Raw genomic sequence first — 24,680 nt, 5'->3', positions numbered from 1 at the left:
TAGTGTTGGTAACATCAGGCTCTAAATTGTGCAACAGTCATTATGTCTACATTGATTTTTGACAATAATGCATAAACTGTTCAAGACAAACCTACCATGACATATTAAGCAATGATGTATGGTGCTGTAGAATCCATAAATGAGTGTGATTTTAACTAAAACATTTTTTAAATTGTGTTACATTTTATCAGATTGTCCAGGAAGAGCTCCACTGCCCATTATTTTGAAGAGAGAGGCAGCCAATCAGAAATGTTGCTATTATTATGGAAACAAAAAGCCCAAAAGCACTCACAAGTGACCGCCCATTGACATGAAGCATGTTTTTGCACAAAATGTATTGTAAATATATAATTTCTAATCAATGACTCTAAGTAATGAGTTTAATATTGTACCATCATTTAGATTCAGTTGTAATATGCAATGCTTCATGGGACTCCATTCTCTCCCCAACATAATTTAAATGCCGAGTCTTGTACCTTTGTCTGATTTTTCAAATACTTCTTTGCTTAAAAATTTGTAATATAATGTTTTTCCTCTCAGAGTTGGTTGGTTTGGTTCCCTGCTTAACACTCTTTATAGCAGAATATTTTAAAAACTCTATGGAGGGAATGAATTAGAAGAATCCTCCTGTATCCAAGGCTGTTGAAAAAATGCGTGGCCACCATGGAGCTCTATTGAAATCAACTGAATTGTGAGAAGTCTTGTGTACTTCATGTGAGAAGTAATTTGTGCCATGTACATGAGCGACAGCTTGCAGGATTGCTATGAAAAGCGTTTCAAATCATTCGCTTATGAAGTTCCATTTCAGTTGGGAAGCTGCTGTACAAAATAGCCACCTGTGTAGACAGTAAACAGTGAGGCGACTTTTGGAACAGCATTGCTCAATAGCTTTAATACAAATCCATTTAGAATGTCTTTTTGACACAAGTGACACTAATAAGAGGTTGGTTGCCCTGCAGGGTGTGTTTAGCAGACATGGCTGATGATTCATCAAGCACAGAGCCTTCTTTTCAGTTTCGCTATTGAAATATTGATTGATAAGTCTCCGTATGATGTGTCATCTTCCTTCAGTGTTTCTAAATGAGCCATTTCTCATTTCCACCCAGATTCACTCTGCCTATATTGGTAGTAGATGGCAGGTCAGTAATCTTAGATGGAGACAGAAGAAATGTTCACGCTGGGAGGGTTATATTGGTCACTGGAGTATATACTGAGCACTTTCTGAATATCGTGTGGCCCCCACACACACTTTCAGATATTGCTTTGAGTAAACTTTGGTTTGTTTGTTCCCGTCTGCAGCACTCGGAACCATATTCTTGCTATTTTCACTTTTGTGACTCGATGAAGCTTGTTGTTCATGCACCTCCACCTGAGAACGGGCTTGTGATAAGAAGTACAGGAAACTATCCTACAGGTTTTAATTATACCAGGGAGCAACTGTGCTCCGCTCAGCTCATTTAAAATGGGCAATTTAGCTGTTACCAGAAATAGAAAGAAATGTGGGGTTGAGATGAATCCAGGTAAGGAAAGTGGGATGAAGGATTACAAACTGATAGCATGTTGGAGCTCTTGTTAATCCTTTAAAAGGCCATCTAACTGAATGACGAATACAAAAATAGAGAAAAAGCATAGACAAAAACCTTTTCCTGCACAGGTTTCCAGCTTCTTTCCATGCAAACCCTCCCCTGCCACATCTCACGGTGACAGTGGAGACCAGCACCAAATCAAATCAGAGAAAGATAAACAAAACCTCATTAGTTCCTCCAGCTAGGCGAAGGTGAGGTCTACAGTGTTCCCCTCAGCTGAGCCTGCCCTGCTTTAACCCCACTGTAACTCTCCCGCTTCTGCTTTCGTTCTGCTCTCCTGTGTGGTGAACCGCACATTTGTTTTTAATTGGGAAGGGAATTGACTTTGCATTTGAATCAATGCTCTCACTTGCTAGTATAAGTACATGTGCATTGGAACAAGACAACTCATTTGGATTATTCAGAGTTAATAATTGGCTGACTTTCCTACAAATTAAGGAAGCAAGGACATAACCAATTCTTTGTGTGTTTCTAGTTGATTATTATACAGCATGTGTGTTTCTAAGCACAATTCTCTGCGGAAAATGTATTTTTGTGATGCATTTCTTGAGTAGAATATTAGGTAATTTTCTCTTGGTACCGTGAGAGATGTTACAAATATTTGTTTACACTTTTATACTAGATATTGCCTAATACACAAATAGTCATAGTATAATAAGTAATATTTACAAAGTATATTTTCACAGATTTATTTTTTTATAAAAATGATTTCACATATCAAGAATGCAGTAAATGCTTCCCAAATCAATCTAGAATTGAATCTTAATAATTCATTTGGCACAAGTGCATCCTGCTTATGAAAGGCTGATTATTGTTATGAATATATAATTTAATTATAGCATATAATTATAATTCACCTAAAAATGAATAGTCTGTCATTATTTATTCATGCTAAAGTGACACCAAAACATTTTCTGTTTTCAATTTTATTTAATTAATTTAGCATTTTATACTGCTTCTTTTGGCTCTTAACAGTCCATGGTTACTATGATATGAATTATGTTGTTGTGTGGCATTTCAACTGTAAATAAATAAATAAAAGCATGCCAGTTTGGAACAATACTGTCACATCCGGGACAAAGAGGCAAACAGACAGGTTAAACTAAGTCGGGGTGTTTATTAAAAAGAACTGAGGAGCAGCTTCCAACATAAAGAAATCGAACTTAGGAATTAATGGAAGCAGAGAACAGTCTTATCTGGGGTCGGCACTTTGGTCCTTCGGCCGAGAACTGAGGAATCCGAGGCTTGACAGGCAGATAGGGAGGCAAGGAACCTCGGGTTCTGTGGAGAGAGGGAGAAGAGGGTTAGTGAAGGGTTTTAGCAAGGGCACATGAAAGGTGGGTGAGATCCGGTAATGGGCAGGCAGGTGTAATTGGTACGTGACTTCGTTGATGCGCCTTGCTATGGGAAAAGGACCTATGTACCGGGGACTCAGCGTCCTGCTGGGCCACCGGAGGCGGATGTCCCGGGTGGGATTGTCGGACCGACGAGTGTCTGCATTGGCCTTGTGCCTCCGAACGGCCCGTTGGAGATGGATATGCGCTGCCTGGACGGTAAGTGACCACAAAGTGGAAGCGGGTAAAGAACAGAGCCCAGCAGGCCTGCCTCGGGTTAAGACGCTTGGCCTCTCGAAGATATTGTAAGTTCTTGTGGTCTGTGATCACCTCAAAGGAATGCTTGGCACCCTCCAACCAATGCCACCACTCTTCCAGAGCGAGCTTGATGGCCAGCAACTCCCGATTTCCCACGTCGTAGTTCTGCTCCGCCGGGGATAGTTTCCGTGAGAAATACGCACATAGATGGAGTACAGGGGGGTTCACCTCACCATTGTGACAGGACAGCGCCCACTCCCAGGGTCGCTGCGTCCACCTCGACCATGAAGCGGAGATTGGGGTCTGGTTGTGAAAGGGCCGGAGCCGTACAGAAGGCGGATTTGAGCTGACTGAAGGCCTGGTGTGCCTCCGGGGTCCAGGTGAGGAGTTTGGCCTTCCGACGGAGGAGAGAGGTAAGTGGTGCCGCCAACTGGCTGAAGTGGGCGATAAAGCGGCGTTAGAAATTTGCGAATCCCAAGAATCTCTGCATCTCCTTGATGGTAGTCAGTTGGGGCCAGTTCCGAACGTCATCCACCTTCCTCTGGTCCATTTGCACCCCTGCAGGGGTGACGATGTAGCCCAGGAAGTGAACGGTGGATTGGTGAAACTCACATTTCTCCGCCTTTAGATACAGGCTGTGTTGGCGGAGGCGTTGGAGTACCTTGGTGACATGGCTACGGTGTGCTTCGAGATTGGGTGAGTATATGAGGATATCGTCTATGTAGATGAGGACGAACCGGTTGAGCATGTCTCTGAAGATCTCATTCATGAAGTTTTGGAATATGGAGGGTGAGTTGGAAAGCCCATAGGGCATGACCCTGTACTCATAGTGCCCAGTGGGCGTCACAAAGGCAGTTTTCCATTCATCACCCCTGCGAATGCGGATGAGGTCATAGGTGCTCCTTAGATCCAGCTTTCTGAAGACGCGGGCCCCGCGGACCTCCTCCAAGGTGGCAGGGACCAGAGGAAGGGGATAGGCAAACTTCACCGTCTGGTCATTGAGGGCCCGGTAATCGATGCAAAGCCTCAGACCCCCATCTTTCATGGCCACGAAGAGGAAGCTCGACGCTGCGGGTGAGGTGGACAGACGGATGAACCTCTGTTGCAAGGCTTCGTGAACGTACTCCTCCATAGCGGCTCTTTCCGGGATCGACAGTGGATAGGCGTGTCCTTTGGGTAATTGGTCCCCAGGCAGCAGGTCAATGGCACAGTCCCATGGCCGGTGAGGTGGAAGATGGGTGGCAGCGACCTTGCTGAACACGTCCTGGAACGCCTGATATTCGGGAGGAAGAGGAGTGACATGCGAGGAATCCGGGCTCTCCACTGAGGTGGAACAGACAGGGAGGTCGTTCCCGAAGGAGATCGGGATAGGCAGATCCCGTAGACACTCCTGTTTACACTCTCCACTCCACTGGAGTATTTTCCCGGACTTCCAGGCGATTGTGGGTTGATGTTTAGCAAGCCAGGGGCGTCCCAGGACGATGTCCACGATGGCCTCCTCCAGCACCAGTAGCGAGATTCGTTTGGTGTGGAAACATCCAATCCGTAGAACGACCTCGGGCTTGCGGTGCCGCACCAGCCCCTTGCCCAGTGGCTTTCCCTGGACAGTGGTGATCTGTTAGGTCGTGGCATTTTTGCAGTGGGAAATTTGTAAACCGGCAAGACTACGGGAGGAGATGAAATTCCCAGATGCTCCGGAGTCCACAAGGATTTTGACTGGAAAGGATTGGGTGTGATACATTAGAAGAGCATTTATATGAGGCATGCAAGACACATTAGGAGTGATCTAGATAGTACTCACCGCTGGGCGTGGTGGACGAATGGGACAGGTGCGGAGCTGGTGGTCATTGGATCCACAGTAGAGACAGAGACCACGGGTGAGTCTCCGAGATCGTTCCGTGGACGATAGGTGGTAGCTATCCGTGATCATGGGCTCTGGTGCTGGAGCGGTTAGGTGCTGGGAGATGTGAACCGCTTTTTGGAGGAAGCTGTCGAGCCCCATGGTGTCATCGTAGATGGCCATCTGTTGGCGTAAGCCAGGGTTGAGGCCTCGGCGGAAAGCCGAGAGCAGAGCGGCCTCGTTCCAGCCGCTGCTGGCAGCGAGAGTGCGGAAGTGAAGCACATACCCATGGATGGATAACTCGGCTTGCCGCAGTTGAAAGAGCTCCTCATGCACTGTGACCTCCGTGGTCGATTGGCCGAATACCTCCCGGAAGTGTTTCACAAAGCCGTCCAGTGAGTGAATCCACGGGCTTTGCGAATTCCACAAGGCTTCTGCCCACTGCAAGGCTCTTCCAGACAGCAATGAGATAATGAACGACACCTTGGCCCGCTCGGTCACAAACAGGTGTGGTTGCATCTCCAGGTAGAGGGAACATTGCAACAAAAACCCACTGCAGAAGGCTGCCTCACCCGAAAAGCTTGCTGGCCGGGCCATGGGACAGGCAGGTGGGGAGGCAGTGACAGTCCGGACGGGTAAGGGTTCCGGTGAGGAGGTGCTCCGAGAATCCATGAGTCAGTGTTGTAATCAGTTTAATTTTTGGGGCTGGTCTTCTGTCACATCCGGGACAAAGAGGCAAACAGACAGGTTAAAGTACAGTGGGGCAAATAAGTATTTGATACACTGCCGATTTTTCAAGTTTTCCCACTTACAAAGAATGGAGAGATCTGTAATTTCCATCGTAGGTACACCTCAACTGTGAGAGACCGAATCAAAAAAAAATAAATCCAGAAAATCACATTGTATGATTTTTAAATAATTAATTTCCATTTTATTGCATGAAATAAGTATTTGATCACCTACCAACATGGGGGTGGAAGCATCATGCTTTGGGGGTGCTTTTCTGCAAAGGGGACAGGACGACTGCACCGTATTGATGGGAGGATGGATGGGGCCATGTATCGTGAGATTTTGGGCAACAACCTCTTTCCCTCAGTAAGAGCATTGAAGATGGGTCGTGGCTGGGTCTTCCAGCATGACAATGACCCCAAACACACAGCCAGGGCAACTAAGGAGTGGCTCCGTAAGAAGCATCTCAAGGTCCTGGAGACAGGTCAGACCTGAACCCAATAGAAAATCTATGGAGGGAGCTGAAACTCCGTGTTGCCCAGCGACAGCCCCAAAACCTGAAAGATCTGGAGAACACCTGTATGGAGGAGTGGGCCAAAATCCCTGCTGCAGTGTGTGCAAACCTGGTCAAGAACTACAGGAAACGTCTGACCTCTGTAATTGTAAACAAAGGTTTCTGTACCAAATATTAAGTTCTATTTTTCTATTGTATCAAATACTTATTTCATGCAATAAAATGGAAATGAATTATTTAAAAATCATACAATGTGATTTTCTGGATTTTTTTTTTAGATTCTGTCTCTCACAGTTGAGGTGTACCTACGATGAAAATTACAGATCTCTCCATTCTTTGTAAGTGGGAAAACTTGAAAAATCGGCAGTGTATCAAATACTTATTTGCCCCACTGTAAGTCAGGGTGTTTATTAAAAGGAACTGAAGAGCAGCTTCCAACATAAAGAAATCAAACTTAGGAATTAATGGAAGCAGAGAACACAGTCTTATCTGGGGTCGGCACTTTGGTCCTTCGGCCGAGAACTGAGGAATCTGAGGCTTGACAGGCGGATAGGGAGGCAAGGAACCCATGCAGAGATGCTTGTAACCTTGAGACCAGCCGACGAGTGACTGAGGTGAGTGTGTATTTGACTGGTGTGGTAAGTGGGTGCAGGTGTCCGTGATTAGTAATCAGGTGATTGTGAGCGGGTGTAGGAGGCTGATTCGGCTGGTGAGGCAGGTGTTTCCGTGACAAATACGAGGTTGAGTAAATAATGGCATTTTTAAAATTCTTGTCATGAACGTGAACAAGATTAACAGTGAATAATAACTTAAACTTGGGCTGTTTCTCACACAAAGTTATCATATGGCTTCAGATTTTTTTTTAATCATTATAATTATATTTATAATTGATTAAAGTATTTAATAATTTGCCTATTTTTATATTAATATTTCATTTTATAATTGTATGTTGTTTCTTTTGGCCCTTAACAGTCCCTATTCACTATGAATTCTGTTGTTGTATGGCATCTCTACTGGAAAAATAATAGCATGCAGGCTTGGAACAATGTGAGGGTGAGTAAATAATAAGAGAAATTTCCTTTTTGGCCAAAATTTCATTTTTGACTCTTCCTTGCAACATGGTCTTTTGTGATGATGGTGTATAGGGAACCACAAAATGCAGTGCAGTTTTTGGCAGCATCAACATTGGGCACTTTGCTCTCTAATCTCTTCCTCCCTGGGAAAGGGAACATGAATGAGGGAGTGGGTATGTTTATAAAGGTGCTCTGGTACACAGTGTGCTTGGACAATCTTCTTTTTTTGTGAAATGTGTATGAATGAGTAACACTTTCTCTTATGAAGTGTAAGATTACTCATACATGGGCTGGAAATCATCTGGAAATAGTCTGAACATCCTGAATGCATTGTAACATTTTCTACATCAAAACACGATGACAACAACAATAATAACGCTTGTTTTCTCTCTTCACAGACAGCATTGAAGACTACATTCAGACCACCTCATCACATGTGGAAACTGCCAATCAGGAGCTAGCAAAAGCCAGCCATTATCAGGTATGTTATTGACTTCCTGGAAAGCTATTGTGTTGATAACTGCATTAAGGTACACACAAAGCAGTTTGGTATGTAAAATGAGTGTCTCTGTAACAGTCTATGAACACAATTATTGTAACAGGTTTGTTTATTGGTTTCAGTTGACATCACACAGTGAGATTTTCAACATGCTGTCATTCATTAGCTGCTCACTTCAGTAATCACCCTTCACCAATTACCTGATGGGCAGACCATAAACCCTTTTGAAAATTTAAATTTGTCATTGACAGTGTTGGGCAAGTTTCTTCCAAATGTAATACATTATATATTACTAGTTACTGTCTTTTGAAAGTAATTAGTTACATTACAATATTACTGTCTCTGAATTGTAATGCGTTACACTACTTTTGAGTTACTTTCACCAAAATATTCACAGAAGTATTATAAAATGCCAAAATGCAGTTTATTGCTGCTCATTCTACATCCAGTGGAGGGTAATGTGGTAGGTCTATATAGCATACAATTATAAAATCATATTTAGATGCCGGTATGTAGGTCTACATTAATGTTACGTTGTAGTTTAGGTTAAACACAGATAAGCAGAAACCACATTATTACATTCCTAAATAACACCGGTAAATAAAGCGAAATGTTCTTTCTAACGCTGCATTAACGGCGCATATTCTCTGAGACAACAAGAGACAAAATTACTTCAATATAGGCTGATGAGGGTATATATCTGTCTTAAATTATTCCCTTAATATTGTGGCCCATGTCCTATAGTGAAAAATATGAGAAGAAACGTTTTTCGCGTTAAACAGGTTGTTTTTGAAAATCTGTGCACGAAATAAATCTGCTCTTAATTTTCATCAGTGACTGCAGTGTTAATAATTTTAATTATAGGCCTATAATTCAATTGTATAAATTAATAGACCTGTTTAAAAAAAACTTGAAAAAAAAACATTCTCAATGAGGAGTAGCCTAAGCTAATAGCCTAAGTTTTAATTGGCCTCACAGCACGCCATATGGCGCGGAACGGCATAGTAATATAGACTATGATTTAACAAAAACAGATTTTGTTATTTTTAGTTAAACTTAATTTTTGTTGCTTGTCTGCGCTCGTCCGCCGCTTTTTTTCTCTTCTCCGACCCCGCAGCTCTCTCCGATAGCTTACTGTTAGTGGCACAAGTCCAGGTGTTTCCAGGTTTTACTCGTGCTATTTCTCCATGTTGAGAGTTTGATGTCGCACATATTGCTAAGCATTCTTATCCTTTTCTCCGATAAACTGAAAATAACAGGAGTGTGTCCATCTCACAAATGTAGAATCCGTCTCTGCAGTCATCTCAACCATCTAATTCCAGCAACAGAAGATAGACAAACTATTTTACCCGTGGATTTTTTTCTCTGGTGCTGTTTTGCGGTGTTGTTAATATGTTGTTGTAACTAGCGTTACTGAGATTGTAACGAGTAATAATATTACCCAAATTTTATTAGTAATGCGTTATATTACTGCGTTACAGCAAAAGGTAATATACTACTGTAATAATATTACTTTTGTAATGCGTTACTCCCAACACTGGTCATTGATTGTTCACAAGCTCTGTTTGAGTATTAAGTATTATGTGAAGAAACAAAATGGTTGTATTACACCTTTGTTTACCCTGATGCCATGCTTGTTGTAATTGACAGTCAGTACTTGTTTTTTGTTTTTATCAAAAACAACGTAATTGCATTCAAAGTATGTATTTTATCAGTTCATGCATTCCTTCAAACCTATGTTCTTGGCATTGCTATTGCAAAGCTCAACTTTAACATGGTAGATCCAAACTCTGGTACAGATTAATTGATACATTAGTTATTACATGTGCAGTGATACATTTGCCTTTTGTGAAATATTATTACAATTTAACAATAACTGTTTTTTATTTAATATGTTTTAAAATGTAATTCATTTCTGTGATAGCAAAGCTGAATTTTCAGCAGCCATTAGGATTCAGTCTCACTTGATTTTTCAGAAACCATTCTAATATGCTGATTTGGTCGGTCAAGAAACATTTCTTATTTATTATGAATGCTGAAAACAGTTATGCTGCTTTAATACTTTTTTGTGGAAGCCGTGATACATTTTTTCCCAGGATTTTTTAATGATAGAAAGCTCAAAAGAGCAGCATTTACTTAAAAAACAGCCGTACTCATAGCTGTTGAAGCCATAATTCATTCTGGCACTCTCACACACTTACATTCTCCTTTCACATACATACATTTCTACTCTCACACACGCATACATTCTCCTTTCACATACATATATACTTGCTTTCACACACTTACATTCTCCTTTCACATGCATACATTTCTACTTACACACATACATTCTCCTTTCATACACACATATATACTGTATATATATATATAGGTCCTGATCAGTATGGCTGAGGTAGATGAGGCGGCCGCAGAAGTATTTCAGCAAGCTATGTGGGTTTAAAAAATAAATAAGTAAATAAATATTATCATCGTGAAAAGGTTACATGGCCTCGTCCCTTGAGCGAGTTGTGATTGAGGACACGGGCTCAGCCTCAATCATGTTGCCAGATACACATATTATAAACGTCTATGGATTTTATTTTTCACTTAATTTAGGAAGTGAATAAAGTGGGAGGTTGCAAGTTAGGGACAGCAATATCTTTATATTATTTCCATAACTAAAGATTTGGACTCATTTATTTATTTTTAGATTATTTTGTTTGTTTTTCAGTACCTGGCAACGCTGGCATTTAAACTGACAGTAATCAAAAACGACCAGGTTAAAAACAGCACGGGCAGGTTATTCCTGACAGGATGCAATTTGGTAACACAAACGTAATGATCATCATGATATATTATCTGTAAGACAGATGCACTGAAGACGGACACAAAGAGGAAAGAATCGTCGCGCAAGCAGAGAAAATGCTGTACCAGACAGAACAAATTCATTGTTCGCGATGCTCGAAATACTGAAAGAAAACCATAATTATGGAATTAGGGTGGGGGTTAATATGGATATATTTCTCAGGAGAACTGACTGTCTTCAGAAAAGTATCGATGGCATTTTTTTTTCCTTTTACCTTCGTTAAATACATATTAAAGGAGTGTTAATAAGCGCAGCGCTGCATACAGCAATAACCCAGGAAACACTGCTAGTGTTCTTAACAATAACTGTTTTTTATTTAATATGTTTTAAAATGTAATTCATTTCTGTGATAGCAAAGCTGAATTTTCAGCAGCCATTAGGATTCAGTCTCACTTGATTTTTCAGAAAACATTCTAATATGCTGATTTGGTCGGTCAAGAAACATTTCTTATTTATTATGAATGCTGAAAACAGTTATGCTGCTTTAATACTTTTTTGTGGAAGCCGTGATACATTTTTTCCCAGGATTTTTTAATGATAGAAAGCTCAAAAGAGCAGCATTTACTTAAAAAACAGCCGTACTCATAGCTGTTGAAGCCATAATTCATTCTGGCACTCTCACACACTTACATTCTCCTTTCACATACATACATTTCTACTCTCACACACGCATACATTCTCCTTTCACATACATATATACTTGCTTTCACACACTTACATTCTCCTTTCACATACATACATTTCTACTCTCACACACGCATACATTCTCCTTTCACATACATATATACTTGCTTTCACACACTTACATTCTCCTTTCACATGCATACATTTCTACTTACACACATACATTCTCCTTTCATACACACATATATACTGTATATATATATATAGGTCCTGATCAGTATGGCTGAGGTAGATGAGGCGGCCGCAGAAGTATTTCAGCAAGCTATGTGGGTTTAAAAAATAAATAAGTAAATAAATATTATCATCGTGAAAAGGTTACATGGCCTCGTCCCTTGAGCGAGTTGTGATTGAGGACACGGGCTCAGCCTCAATCATGTTGCCAGATACACATATTATAAACGTCTATGGATTTTATTTTTCACTTAATTTAGGAAGTGAATAAAGTGGGAGGTTGCAAGTTAGGGACAGCAATATCTTTATATTATTTCCATAACTAAAGATTTGGACTCATTTATTTATTTTTAGATTATTTTGTTTGTTTTTCAGTACCTGGCAACGCTGGCATTTAAACTGACAGTAATCAAAAACGACCAGGTTAAAAACAGCACGGGCAGGTTATTCCTGACAGGATGCAATTTGGTAACACAAACGTAATGATCATCATGATATATTATCTGTAAGACAGATGCACTGAAGACGGACACAAAGAGGAAAGAATCGTCGCGCAAGCAGAGAAAATGCTGTACCAGACAGAACAAATTCATTGTTCGCGATGCTCGAAATACTGAAAGAAAACCATAATTATGGAATTAGGGTGGGGGTTAATATGGATATATTTCTCAGGAGAACTGACTGTCTTCAGAAAAGTATCGATGGCATTTTTTTTTCCTTTTACCTTCGTTAAATACATATTAAAGGAGTGTTAATAAGCGCAGCGCTGCATACAGCAATAACCCAGGAAACACTGCTAGTGTTCTATAAGCGCCACCTGCTGTCAGAGATTGAATTTGCATTTTCATCAGTATCAGAAAGAGCTTTATTGCCAAGTATGTTTACACACACAAGGAATTCGTCTTGGTGTCAGGAGCTTCCAGTACAGAAAGTAGCCTACAGTCATAGTGCAGACATACATATAATTAAGGTAATAAAACACTAATAATAATAAAGAGTAATATGAAAATATTGATTCAGCCCATCTGATGTTTTTTTTATTTTTGTGCAGTTGCTTCATGTTGCATATATTTTTGTTTGTTTGTTTGTTCAAGGTTTTTTTGGCCAGTAACAGAGCAAAATAAACATTTAATAAATGTAAAAATAAATAAATAAAAGTAATAAAAACTAAATAAACTGGCAACGAGTATGGGAATCGGCTCATTTGACTGTATAAAAAAAAATCAGCAATTGGAATCGGTCATAAAAAAAAATTGTGAAAGGAGAATGTATGTGTGCGAGAGAGAGTAGAAATGTATATATGTGAATGGAGAATGCAAGTGTGTGACAGTAGAAATGCATATGTGTGAGAGTACAAATGCATGTATGTGAAAGGAAAATGTGTGTGAGAGAACAAATGCATGTATGTGAAAGGAGAATGTATGTGTGTGAGAGTACAAATGTGTGTATGTAAAAGGAGAATGTAAGTGTGTGAGAGTGCCAGAATGAAGCTTGTACGACCCCTCATATATAAAAAAATTTTTTTTCTTTTTTTAGGTTTCTTCACCTCAATGAATTCTCCACTTCTCGTGGTATTTTAGAAATCATTTCCCCTCAAATATCATTTACCTTTTAGCTCTGTTGTCCAGTCATACAGGTGTCATGTGAGACACTTAAAAGGGTCATCGGATGCCCATTTTCCACAAGTTAATATGATACTTTAGGGTCTTAATGAAAAGTCTATAACATACTTTGGTTAAAATTTCTCAATTGTAGCGTAAAAAAACACCAGAGCAGACTGTAAACTTCAGCCGCGAAACTTGCTAACTAGCACATGTTAGGAAAGGCGATTTGCAAAGATTCATAAAAAAACCCTTATACTCACTTCTTCTGTAAATGAAGCTGAATCACGAATGATTCGTGCGAACATAGATGCATTTAGGCAGATCAGGGGCACATTCCCTTCAAAAATGAATTAAGTGACGTTAATCCTCTGCATCTTCAGTGGCTTAGATGTCGGGAGTAAATGACGAGTTAAAAACAGCACGGGCAGGTTATTCCTGACAGGATGCAATTTGGTAACACAAACGTAATGATCATCATGATATATTATCTGTAAGACAGATGCACTGAAGACGGACACAAAGAGGAAAGAATCGTCGCGCAAGCAGAGAAAATGCTGTACCAGACAGAACAAATTCATTGTTCGCGATGCTCGAAATACTGAAAGAAAACCATAATTATGGAATTAGGGTGGGGGTTAATATGGATATATTTCTCAGGAGAACTGACTGTCTTCAGAAAAGTATCGATGGCATTTTTTTTTCCTTTTACCTTCGTTAAATACATATTAAAGGAGTGTTAATAAGCGCAGCGCTGCATACAGCAATAACCCAGGAAACACTGCTAGTGTTCTATAAGCGCCACCTGCTGTCAGAGATTGAATTTGCATTTTCATCAGTATCAGAAAGAGCTTTATTGCCAAGTATGTTTACACACACAAGGAATTCGTCTTGGTGTCAGGAGCTTCCAGTACAGAAAGTAGCCTACAGTCATAGTGCAGACATACATATAATTAAGGTAATAAAACACTAATAATAATAAAGAGTAATATGAAAATATTGATTCAGCCCATCTGATGTTTTTGTTTTGTGCAGTTGCTTCATGTTGCATATATTTTTGTTTGTTTGTTTGTTCAAGGTTTTTTTGGCCAGTAACAGAGCAAAATAAACATTTAATAAATGTAAAAATAAATAAATAAAAGTAATAAAAACTAAATAAACTGGCAACGAGTATGGGAATCGGCTCATTTGACTGTATAAAAAAAAATCAGCAATTGGAATCGGTCATAAAAAAAAATTGTGAAAGGAGAATGTATGTGTGCGAGAGAGAGTAGAAATGTATATATGTGAATGGAGAATGCAAGTGTGTGACAGTAGAAATGCATATGTGTGAGAGTACAAATGCATGTATGTGAAAGGAAAATGTGTGTGAGAGAACAAATGCATGTATGTGAAAGGAGAATGTATGTGTGTGAGAGTACAAATGTGTGTATGTAAAAGGAGAATGTAAGTGTGTGAGAGTGCCAGAATGAAGCTTGTACGACCCCTCATATATAAAAAAATTTTTTTTCTTTTTTTAGGTTTCTTCACCTCAATGAATTCTCCACTTCTCGTGGTATTTTAGAAATCATTTCCCCTCAAATATCATTTACCTTTTAGCTCTGTTGTCCAGTCATACAGGTGTCATGTGAGACACTTAAAAGGGTCATCGGATGCCCATTTTCCACAAGTTAATATGATACTTTAGGGTCTTAATGAAAAGTCTATAACATACTTTGGTTAAAATTTCTCAATTGTAGCGTAAAAAAACACCAGAGCAGACTGTAAACTTCAGCCGCGAAACTTGCTAACTAGCACATGTTAGGAAAGGCGATTTGCAAAGATTCATAAAAAAACCCTTATACTCACTTCTTCTGTAAATGAAGCTGAATCACGAATGATTCGTGCGAACATAGATGCATTTAGGCAGATCAGGGGCACATTCCCTTCAAAAATGAATTAAGTGACGTTAATCCTCTGCATCTTCAGTGGCTTAGATGTCGGGAGTAAATGACGATTGCTATGTTCATTATTACATCCAACAACAAAGCACCTCAATCACTTAATCGGAGACATTCTTGTCTTCCTCTGCACCGGAGTCAACTCAATGGCGGACTGATGACAGTTCACTCAGGGCAGGTCTAAGGTAAGACGGCCTTGTCAATCAACTCTTGTGGGAGGGGCCTGTGCAGAACTATGTCATTCTGACAGGAATCTCAGAACAGCCTGATTTGAGAAATATCAGAAATATCCCTATTTAAAATAGGGATTTAAATAAAAACACTGGGTGGATTTTTATCATTATAGGATGGATGTTTACACACACTTCCAACACACAGTTATGTTCAAGCAACTTGTAAAATGAATTTTGCATCTGATGACCCCTTTTGTGTGCCCCTTTTTTTCTACTTTGACAACCCCACACTTATACTTTGACCTTTGTTTTCTTATATTCCCGTCTGATTAGAGCAGTTGGTGTTTAGATGTGGCCTTTCATATAGTTCCTCCCTGGGATTCACAATAAAAACATGGGCTAATAATGGATGGTCATGCATGTGTGCTTACCCACATTGCGTGTGTTTCTACCTGTCCACCGATTCCTATCCATGTGAGTTTGTGTGTGGCAAAGCAAATTAATGTCCAAAACGGGTGCTTTTAACATTCCTCTCTTGGCCATAGTTTTCTCGCCTCTTTCTTCCTCCACTTACAAGAGCGCAAGGGAGTAAATGTGTGAGTAGCAACAGCTTTTGGATTAATTGTCATTTCATTATCTCAAGGAGAGCTCAGCCATGACCAAACCACGCAGAGCAATTTAGCACTTCAACGGTCCCGCTGCCGCCCACCCTGAGGGGAGGAGGGAAGCGCCTGACTTAGGGAGCTACCCCGTTTCCTTTCGAACATCTCCCATAAACCCATACTGTTGAACATTACACACACAAGTCAATTAAAAATAGCAAGTAATTTTCTTTCCACGGACCAAAATGTCAGTTAACCTAATGTAGGAAATAAATTGAATCTATAATCCATCAAGCCAAAAGCAGTTCCTCTCCGCTCATGGAAGGTCCGTAAGTGACAAGAATGATGTTGTATCAGCCCCATCAGAGTTCAGTGGAGCACAAACATTTGAAAAAAGAAAACATTTAATTAAAATCTATCCATTTTCAGATAGAGGTCCACATCATGATGCATCCACATCTGTAATGATAGGTAAATAGTCTGTTTTATAATTTCAACCACTTTGTGTGGTTGTTTAATGTCTCTGTAATGGCAGCACTAGTGAGAGGGCATGTAATATTGTTTAAATAAATATACTGCTTTCAGAAAGCTACTTCTTTACTGAAACATTAAAACAGACATGGCATTCACATACCTCACACATTTTCATATACGTGAAGGGCAGCTCACATGACATTCACATACCTCACAAATTTTCATGTACGTGGAGGGCTGCTCTTTAAAGGGTTAGTTCACCAAAAAATTAAAATGGTCATAATTGATTCACCCCCGTGTTGTTCCAAACCCATACAAACTCTGCTAATTTTTGGAACACAAATAAATATATTTAATATTCTCTTAATTTTTGTCCTCTATTGCAAGTCTGGGGACCAGTATTTTCTTCTGAACAGACATGTTCGCTATGATGTAATTTAAGATGTATTCATATAAATATCGGCATGGATTACTTCTACAATAACTCTGTATTTTTGAAGCTTGAAAATACTGATTATCTAGACTCTCAATGGATTAACAAAAAATTATGAGAGAAAATAAAAAATATCTTCATTTGTGTTCTAAAGATAGACAAAAGTCTTATAGGCTTGGAATGACATGAGGGCAAGTAAATTATTTTTTTGTGTGAACTATTCCTTTAAGAAAGGAAGAACAAGAATGATGACTCTCCAAATCAACTCCAAAGTTGGTTTGAGTTCTACAGTGAAAAACACAGGAACGCGGTTGGAGACACAAATGGTTTAAATAAAATATTAACACGTAATCATACTGTTGTTGCATCAAAATGTGAAGTAAACAGGCAGGAGACAACAGAAAGTTTTTTCTAAAATTTACTTTTTTTAAATTTCCCTCTCTTCTGAAGAAGCTGAGAAAATCGCCTCCTCACACAAGCAGGGTTCTATGTCGTTAACTCCTGGCGTGGGCACAATGAAGACACAAAGTTCAATATGTCTGAAATACAACATGCAAAACTTTACTTTTAACAATTATCACTTCATCAGCCTCAAAATAATTAAGCTAGTCTTTGTTACATATCACCGTTTCCTTTAGGAAAATACATTCAACTTAACCGCGAAAAAAAAGATAACGAATTAACATGTAAATATGTTAATAACCCTCTCTTAACACCTCAAAAAAATTTTATATTGTAAAATCTATGTAAATATGACATAAGACACTCACTGACATTATATTAAAAGCACCTCTTCCGTTCAGTAAAAGAGTTCAGTTAAGAGTTCAGAGTCTTCAGTTAAGACTATTTCTGAGGCGAAATCTGCGTCCGCGTATTTTTCAATATAAGCTATTTTCTGAATATTTCTGCCTTCCATGAAATTTCAAGATAATACCGGACTCAAACAATGAATGATGACTTAACATTTGTAATGTAAATGTCTTTCAGTCGCACTCGCTTCCATCTGAAAACGCTGAGAAAATGGCGGCTTCACTGGTGTCGTCGAGATACGTCCGATGTTAACGTGCGTGCGTGCTCTCACGTCCGCGTTCCCAACCCAGCACCGCTGGGTTATTGATCAAGACCAATTTTCAACCCAAAATTGGGTTAAAACAACCCAACATCCTTACCCAGTGTTTTTTAGAGTGTAGGCCTGGGCGATAAAACGGTACCGATATTTATCGATGATACACCACCTTCGATATCGATAGAAAAAATGTTAGATATAGCACGAAATACACTCTAAAAATGCGAGGTTGTTTCAACCCAACTTTGGGTCAAATATGGACTAACCCAACCATTGGGTTAAATTTTTACATTAAATTTTTTACCCAAAAGTTGGGTTAGTCCATATTTGATGCAAAGTTGGGTTGAAACAACCTCGCATTTTTAGAGTGTAGGCACGTACTATGAGTGACGCAGACAGCACACACAAATTAACACATGTTGAAATGAGTGCTGTGCCTGCCTGTGATGAGGAGATTGTGAATAAAGAATGAATATTAGTCAAATTTACAATAAACATTTGCATTTGAATGTTAGGTGTGCATCAGGGAGAATCATCAGTGGCGCGCGAGATGCGGTGATGTAAGTGACGTTGTTGCGTTTTAATGTTTTGTTAGTCTAGCCCACAAGACGTGCCGCTGCTGCGTTATTCATTCAAAACATTAGAGAAATATAGAAGCTCAATGCGGAGAAGATCTTGAATGGGATGAATTTGTGGAGGTTTATTCCTTTTCACTGCATCTCATATGTTTTAAATGCAGTCTGTGTGAATGGTGCTTCGGCTCTTTGGATTAAGTAATGGATAAATACATGATGCTGTTTTGTTCATAATTGTTTACAAAATTATATTTGATTTTTATGAGTTAATTTAGACGTAATGCACTTTTTTATAGAGTTATTTCCTTGCGTTGACAACTTAAACTTTCCTTCCACTCAACTTTGTTAACATGCTTGGATACAGCACTCTGTGAACAGCCAGCTTCTTTGGCAATTAATGTTTGTGGCTTACCCTCCTTGTGAAGGGTGTCAATGATTGTCTTCTGGACAACTGTCAGATCAGCAGTCTTCCCCATGATTGTGTAGCCTAGTGAACCAAACTGAGAGACCATTTTGAAGGCTCAGGAAACCTTTGCAGGTGTTTTGAGTTGATTAGCTGATTGGCATGTCACCATATTCTAATTTGTTGAGATAGTGAATTGATGGGTTTTTGTTAAATGTGAGCCAAAATCATCACAATTAAAAGAACCAAAGACTTAAACTACTTCAGTCTGTGTGCATTGAATTTATTTAAAACACGAGTTTCACAATTTGAGTTGAATTACTGAAATAAATGAACTTTTCCACAACATTCTAATTTATTGAGATGCACCTGTGTATATAGCTCTGAGCCGCAGGAGAGCCTTTGTGTGTCTCTGAGGAACACATGGCAGTGCTGTTTCATTCCTGAATGAATTAGCTTTGTTTTTTTTTTTGGTTTTTTGGTTTACTATACTGTTGCTGCATTACTGTTACTATTCTACTCTTTAGTGTTTTAGTTTCTTTTATCAATGTATTTATTACTTATTCTCTAATTGTTATCTGGTGTCTTAAAGAGCTGCAAACATTATATTTTTGTTCTGTACCACTGGGTGCATACAATGACAATAAATATTCATTCATTCATTCATTTTACAGTCACCGTTGATAAATTTAATGCATCCTTGCTGAATAAAAGTATTCTTTAAAAAATATGAATTACCCCAAACATTTGAACCCTATAATATACATTAATTTATGCAATTTATGTAATGAACGAGGACTGTTTAACTTCATATTTTGCTTGCGGATGTGTGTATAAAAAACATACAGTGCTTTTTAAGGGGTGAGGAAACATATGACTAGTCAATAGTGTGCTTTAAAGAAAAGGTTGGTATTCACTGCCCTTGCTGAGATAAGACACAATGAAATAAAAAGAAAAACCTCCTATAATACAGGCAAACATGTGTATTAGAATAGACATAGTAATCTAGTAAAACCAATATCATAACCATTGTTGTGCAACAAATGTTTTCATATTTTTCACAGATTATTGCTCACACATAACTCATATCTGGTGTGTAGAAAGTGTATTTGTGTGAGTGTGGGCTGTGTTAGGCTGTATTTATGTCAGTTGGATGATCTCGTGGCCTGTAGAGTGTGACGGTGAGCGGGGTGTTGGATTATCATTTGCTATCTGCTTCTACATAAGCCACATGCTGTCCCGATCGCACTGAATCCATACACACCAGACGGCTTATTTGGGTGCCCAGAGCAGATTCACTGCTTCAACATACCCTCCATAACCCTCCCTCCCACACACAAAAACTTAAGAGAGCCAAAGCGTGATCTTAGGGGGCTGAATGAAATTCAGTTTATTAGTATCACTGCTACTGTTGTGGATACTTAGGGTTGAGGACTTGATGACACCTCAAATCATGCAGTTTGTTGAGCAGAGGTGTGCTGTTACTTTTCTGAGTGCTCAGACTTTTGATTTTGCCTGGTAGATGATAAAATGGGCAAACAAAATTCATTGACTTATAGTGAAGGGGGGATCTGAGCCATATCCTGAGACCACTATACACTTTTTGACTTGGCAACAACCTAGATCCTCCACAGTGAATAGGTGCCATCAGAATGAGAGTTCAAACAGCTGATAAAAACATCACAATAATCCACAAGTAATCCACATGACTTCAGTCCATCTATTAACATATTGCAATGTGAAAAGAATCAAATCCATAATTAAGGCATTTTAACTCTAAATTGTTGCTTCTGGACAAAATATGAGTCCATAATTCATAGTAACTCTTTCTCCACCCATTCACTACAGAGGATCCACTGGTGAGCAAGTGATGTAATGCTAAATTTCCCCATATCTGTTTTGATGAAGAAACAAACTCATCTACATCTGGGAAGGCCTGAGTAAACTGTCGGTAAATTATTGTTTTTGGGTGCACTATTCCTTTAAAAAACTACTTGGAACACTTTAACAACCAAATAGCAATGCCCTGACAACATTTGTGAATGGTAAAGCATCACTCACATTTTCTCCAGAATGTGTAAAATGTATGTACATTCAGTATTTTAATTAGTGGTGCATTTTCTACTCTTTTGTTGTTTAAATTTGGTGCAGAAATCAAAATATACCTATAGTGATTATAGCGTAGAACATTTCTGTAGTTTACTCATTCTTTGCAATTGTATTGCTCCTCATGTTGAAAGTTTGTCATGTATGTTTAATGAATAAAGAAAGCAGCTGATCAGTGCTATGTCATGCTGTAATCAGTCACAGCAATGCAAATCAATCATGCAGTGTAATTTAGGTAATGGTGATGAATGGAGTTTAGCTGGTGGTGATGACTGCCACACAGGCCTGCGTGAAAAATTTAAGGGGGTCTGAATACTTTCCGTACCCACTGTATATATATTAAATAATCAGGGTCCGTTAGGGTGAAAGTTCATGTTGACTTTAAAGATTTTCACTACTTACTGATCTGTTTATTATATAATGATTCTTAATGACTTACTAATGAAAGTTATTATAAAGTGCTGCCTTTTTAAAATAATCAATATCAAACTTTTCATTAACTGTCCCTGAACAATTATTATAAAGTAGCTACTGCAATCTCTACATTAAGAAACTTGTAATTCAAACATTTGGCCTTCTAGACATGGATCCAAATAAAAAATAATTTGCTCATCCTCTCAGATTTATAGGTGACAGGATCAAGGTGCACTTTTAAAACCTTTCTTGTTCATCTGTAATGCGTTCTTCCACAGTGCTTTCACACACTTGTGTAATGGCTTGTGTTTGCCAAAGGCTAAACTGCAAAGTGGGGACCTCAAGTTCCTGTTTATTTGCTGTGTCTTTTAAACATCATAATCAGGCAGGCTTGGATTCTGAATTTTTATGTAAATTGCGCATAAGCCGATTACAAGCCAGGCGGTGGCAGCGCAAACATTATTTATTTTATGGACCTTCAATTTTCTGAGCAGATGAGATAAAGGCAGAATAATATTGTGTGGGTAATCATCATGCTGCGTTATTACAACATTATAAAGACGTTTCTCTTGTCGCGCAAGGTAAAAGACTCTTTCCCCTCTCTCTCTCCTAAAACCAATGTCATTCTGATTCTCATGAAAATGTGATGTCCACCTGTATGTGACTCAAATGTGTTAGTGAAATTTGCTGCATTTTTCAGGGTTTGTTACAGGGGTTAATTTAGTCAAGTTTTTGGCACAGAGGTTAGCAGATATGTTCCGCCCATCTTTATGGCTGGAAATCCATTTGTGGTCACATGCCCTCATATAATAGTCCATTACAAGTGGAAAATTGATGGTTCTCTTTGTTAAATCTAATGTGGAATCATACTAATTCAGGTAAAAATTACCAAGAATTAAAGTCCCCATGAAATCAGTTTTTTGGGTGTTAGTATCAATATGTTAGTCTTAAGGTTATCTATAAGGCAGAGTGCTCCAAAACATTGACAAAATTCACATTTAGACGATATAAGCATTCAAAGCTTGCAGTTCGTCACTTCCAAAACGGCTCAACGATTTTTTGACGTCACATCATACTTCAGCTTCTCGTCAAACTTTCTGTCCAATCAAATGCTCTCTAGAATCCGAAGCGCCCGCCCCCTACACCATAAAATAGACGCTGAAGCCGCGGCTGAAATCGGTCACTTGTCCACAGAATTAGTATTTTCTGTACAGTGAATGGCATGTAGTGCACTATATAGGGGACAGGGATCGATTCAAACAGTGTAAATATGCTTTCCATTGAGGAAACAAAGAAGTCTGGTTTCGCGCTGTCACGCTAACCACCGCACCACACACCCACTCTGCTCTGGTCCAGAGACACGATAGCACGGAGCGGACCACTTGCGCGAGTTGGCGCAGAATATGCTTTCCATTGAGGAAACAAAGAAGTCTGGTTTCGCGCTGTCACGCTAACCACCGCACCACACACCCACTCTGCTCTGGTCCAGAGACACGATAGCACGGAGCGGACCACTTGCGCGAGTTGGCGCAGAACAAAATGTATTGGAGCTATTTGAATTCTACACAGAATGCTATATTTTATAGCAATATGGATGAGATTGTGGCTGTCATACCCTGTCAAATGCGGCTTTACGGAGCTCAACGGCTCTAGCCCAAGCTGTGATATAAACGAACGCTATTGGCTATTTTAAAAAGGGGCGGGGATGCTTGATAAGTCCCGCCCTGTCTTCCTGTTTCAGTTAAAATGACGTCAACACAGAGTAACGCTGCGTGTTTCTAAGCATTTCAGGGGACCTTTAAATGACCTTTTGAGGCAGTTCTCCCATCCAGCCACTAGGTGACCTGAATAGTAAAATAGCTCTGATAAAGCTCATAACAATTAAATGTATAGTTCACCCAAAAATTCAACTTCTGTTACAATTTAGGCATACATGTATGACTTTATTTTATTTTTTAAATTGTTTCAACGATTTTGTTGGTTTAATAAACTAAAACCGATCATGTCATGTCAGGGAAAAAATGGGACAGACTGTTTTTAATTTAGTGAAGCGTATACATTTTTTGAGCCTCCCTCAATTGTATTATTTTTTTTTAAATAAATTAACACATATATTTACCAAGGACGCAATAAAATGGTCATAAGTGACAGTAAAGATTTCTATTTCAAATAATTGCTGTTCTTTTGAACGTTCTATTCATCAAATTCTACTGAAAAGGTATCCTCAAGTTTCCTCAAAAATATTATCAGCACAACAGCTTTAAACATTGATAATAATATTAAATGTTTCTTAAGCACCAAATCAGCATATTAGAATGATTTCTGAAGGATCATGTGACACTGAAGACTGGAGTGTTGGCTGCTGAAAATTCAATTTTACCACCAGAGATATAGATTACATTTTAACATACATTAAAATTAGAAAACAGTTATTCTGAGTTGTAATATTATTTTACAATATTGAATGCGTTTTTGTCAAATAAATGCAGCCTTGGTGAGCATGAGACTTTTTTCAAAACAATAAAAATGACCAACCCCAAACTTTTGAACAGTAGTGTATCAGTATCATATACAGGGCTGGATTGGTAATCGGGCATACCGGGCATTTTCCTGGTGGGCCGACGCACTTAAGGGGCTGACAGAATGTTTATTTTTTATTATTATTTTTTTTTTCTCGAGGACCATCAAGCAGGGACAGAGTGCAGCCAGTGGCCCATTGGTTTGTCTCCTGTATTGACAGTGTAAACCACCCAATACAATGCGCTATAGATGGAGCGATGAAGTATTTTTCTCCGCCTATATAAAGATCACTTCGCCCCAACTTCTTCCTCGTCGAATTTTCCCACGTTTTCACAGCTGCATTATCAAGAACAGGCTTGCTCTGCGGTGAGTGATGCAGGCCAAAGAGCCAGGCAGGAGGAGAAGAAGAGAGTAGTTGAATCTGTAAGGTGCTTGATAGGGACTCGCAGCGGAGGCAGGCATCTAACCTATCCTAATGCGTGTTCGCGCCATGAGTGTAGAATACGTAAACAGAAACACTTTTTAATAAAACATAATTTGTTCCCCCACGATTTTTTGGCCAAGTCAAGTCAAGTGTGTTCATAGAGGTTTCCATGGGCCAATGCGAATAAAGCTAGATTTAAATACAAAAGACACGATATTGTCGGACCTGACATTTTATACATATACACACATGCATTACCGGTCAAAATTTTTTAAACCGTAAGATAGATCCAATACAAAGATCCAAAGATCAGCATTTATCTCAAATAAAAAGCTTTGGTAACATTATGTACATATACCATTTAAAAGCTTGGAGTCAGTATAATTGTATTTATTTATTCATTTCTTGTTGGG

The 24,680-nt window shown here is 39.1% G+C and overlaps 1 protein-coding gene across 1 annotated transcript in view; it reads left to right on the top strand.

Moving 5' to 3' along the window:
* Window positions 1-24,680, top strand: part of LOC107572285 (t-SNARE domain-containing protein 1-like) — a 137,019-nt gene that overhangs the window by 70,990 nt on the left and 41,349 nt on the right. Inside the window, exon 10 of the mRNA XM_016258705.1 lies at window positions 7,733-7,815. Coding sequence (XP_016114191.1) covers window positions 7,733-7,815 — 83 coding nt within the window. The remainder of the gene's footprint in view (window positions 1-7,732; window positions 7,816-24,680) is intronic.

Source organism: Sinocyclocheilus grahami, unplaced genomic scaffold (assembly GCF_001515645.1).
Source record: "Sinocyclocheilus grahami isolate Dianchi unplaced genomic scaffold, SAMN03320097.WGS_v1.1 scaffold1729.1, whole genome shotgun sequence".
In the NCBI taxonomy this organism is placed as follows: Eukaryota; Metazoa; Chordata; class Actinopteri; order Cypriniformes; family Cyprinidae; genus Sinocyclocheilus; species Sinocyclocheilus grahami.
The sequence above is the reverse complement of the archived record's forward strand: the minus strand, read 5'-3'. Positions and strand labels throughout refer to the sequence as shown.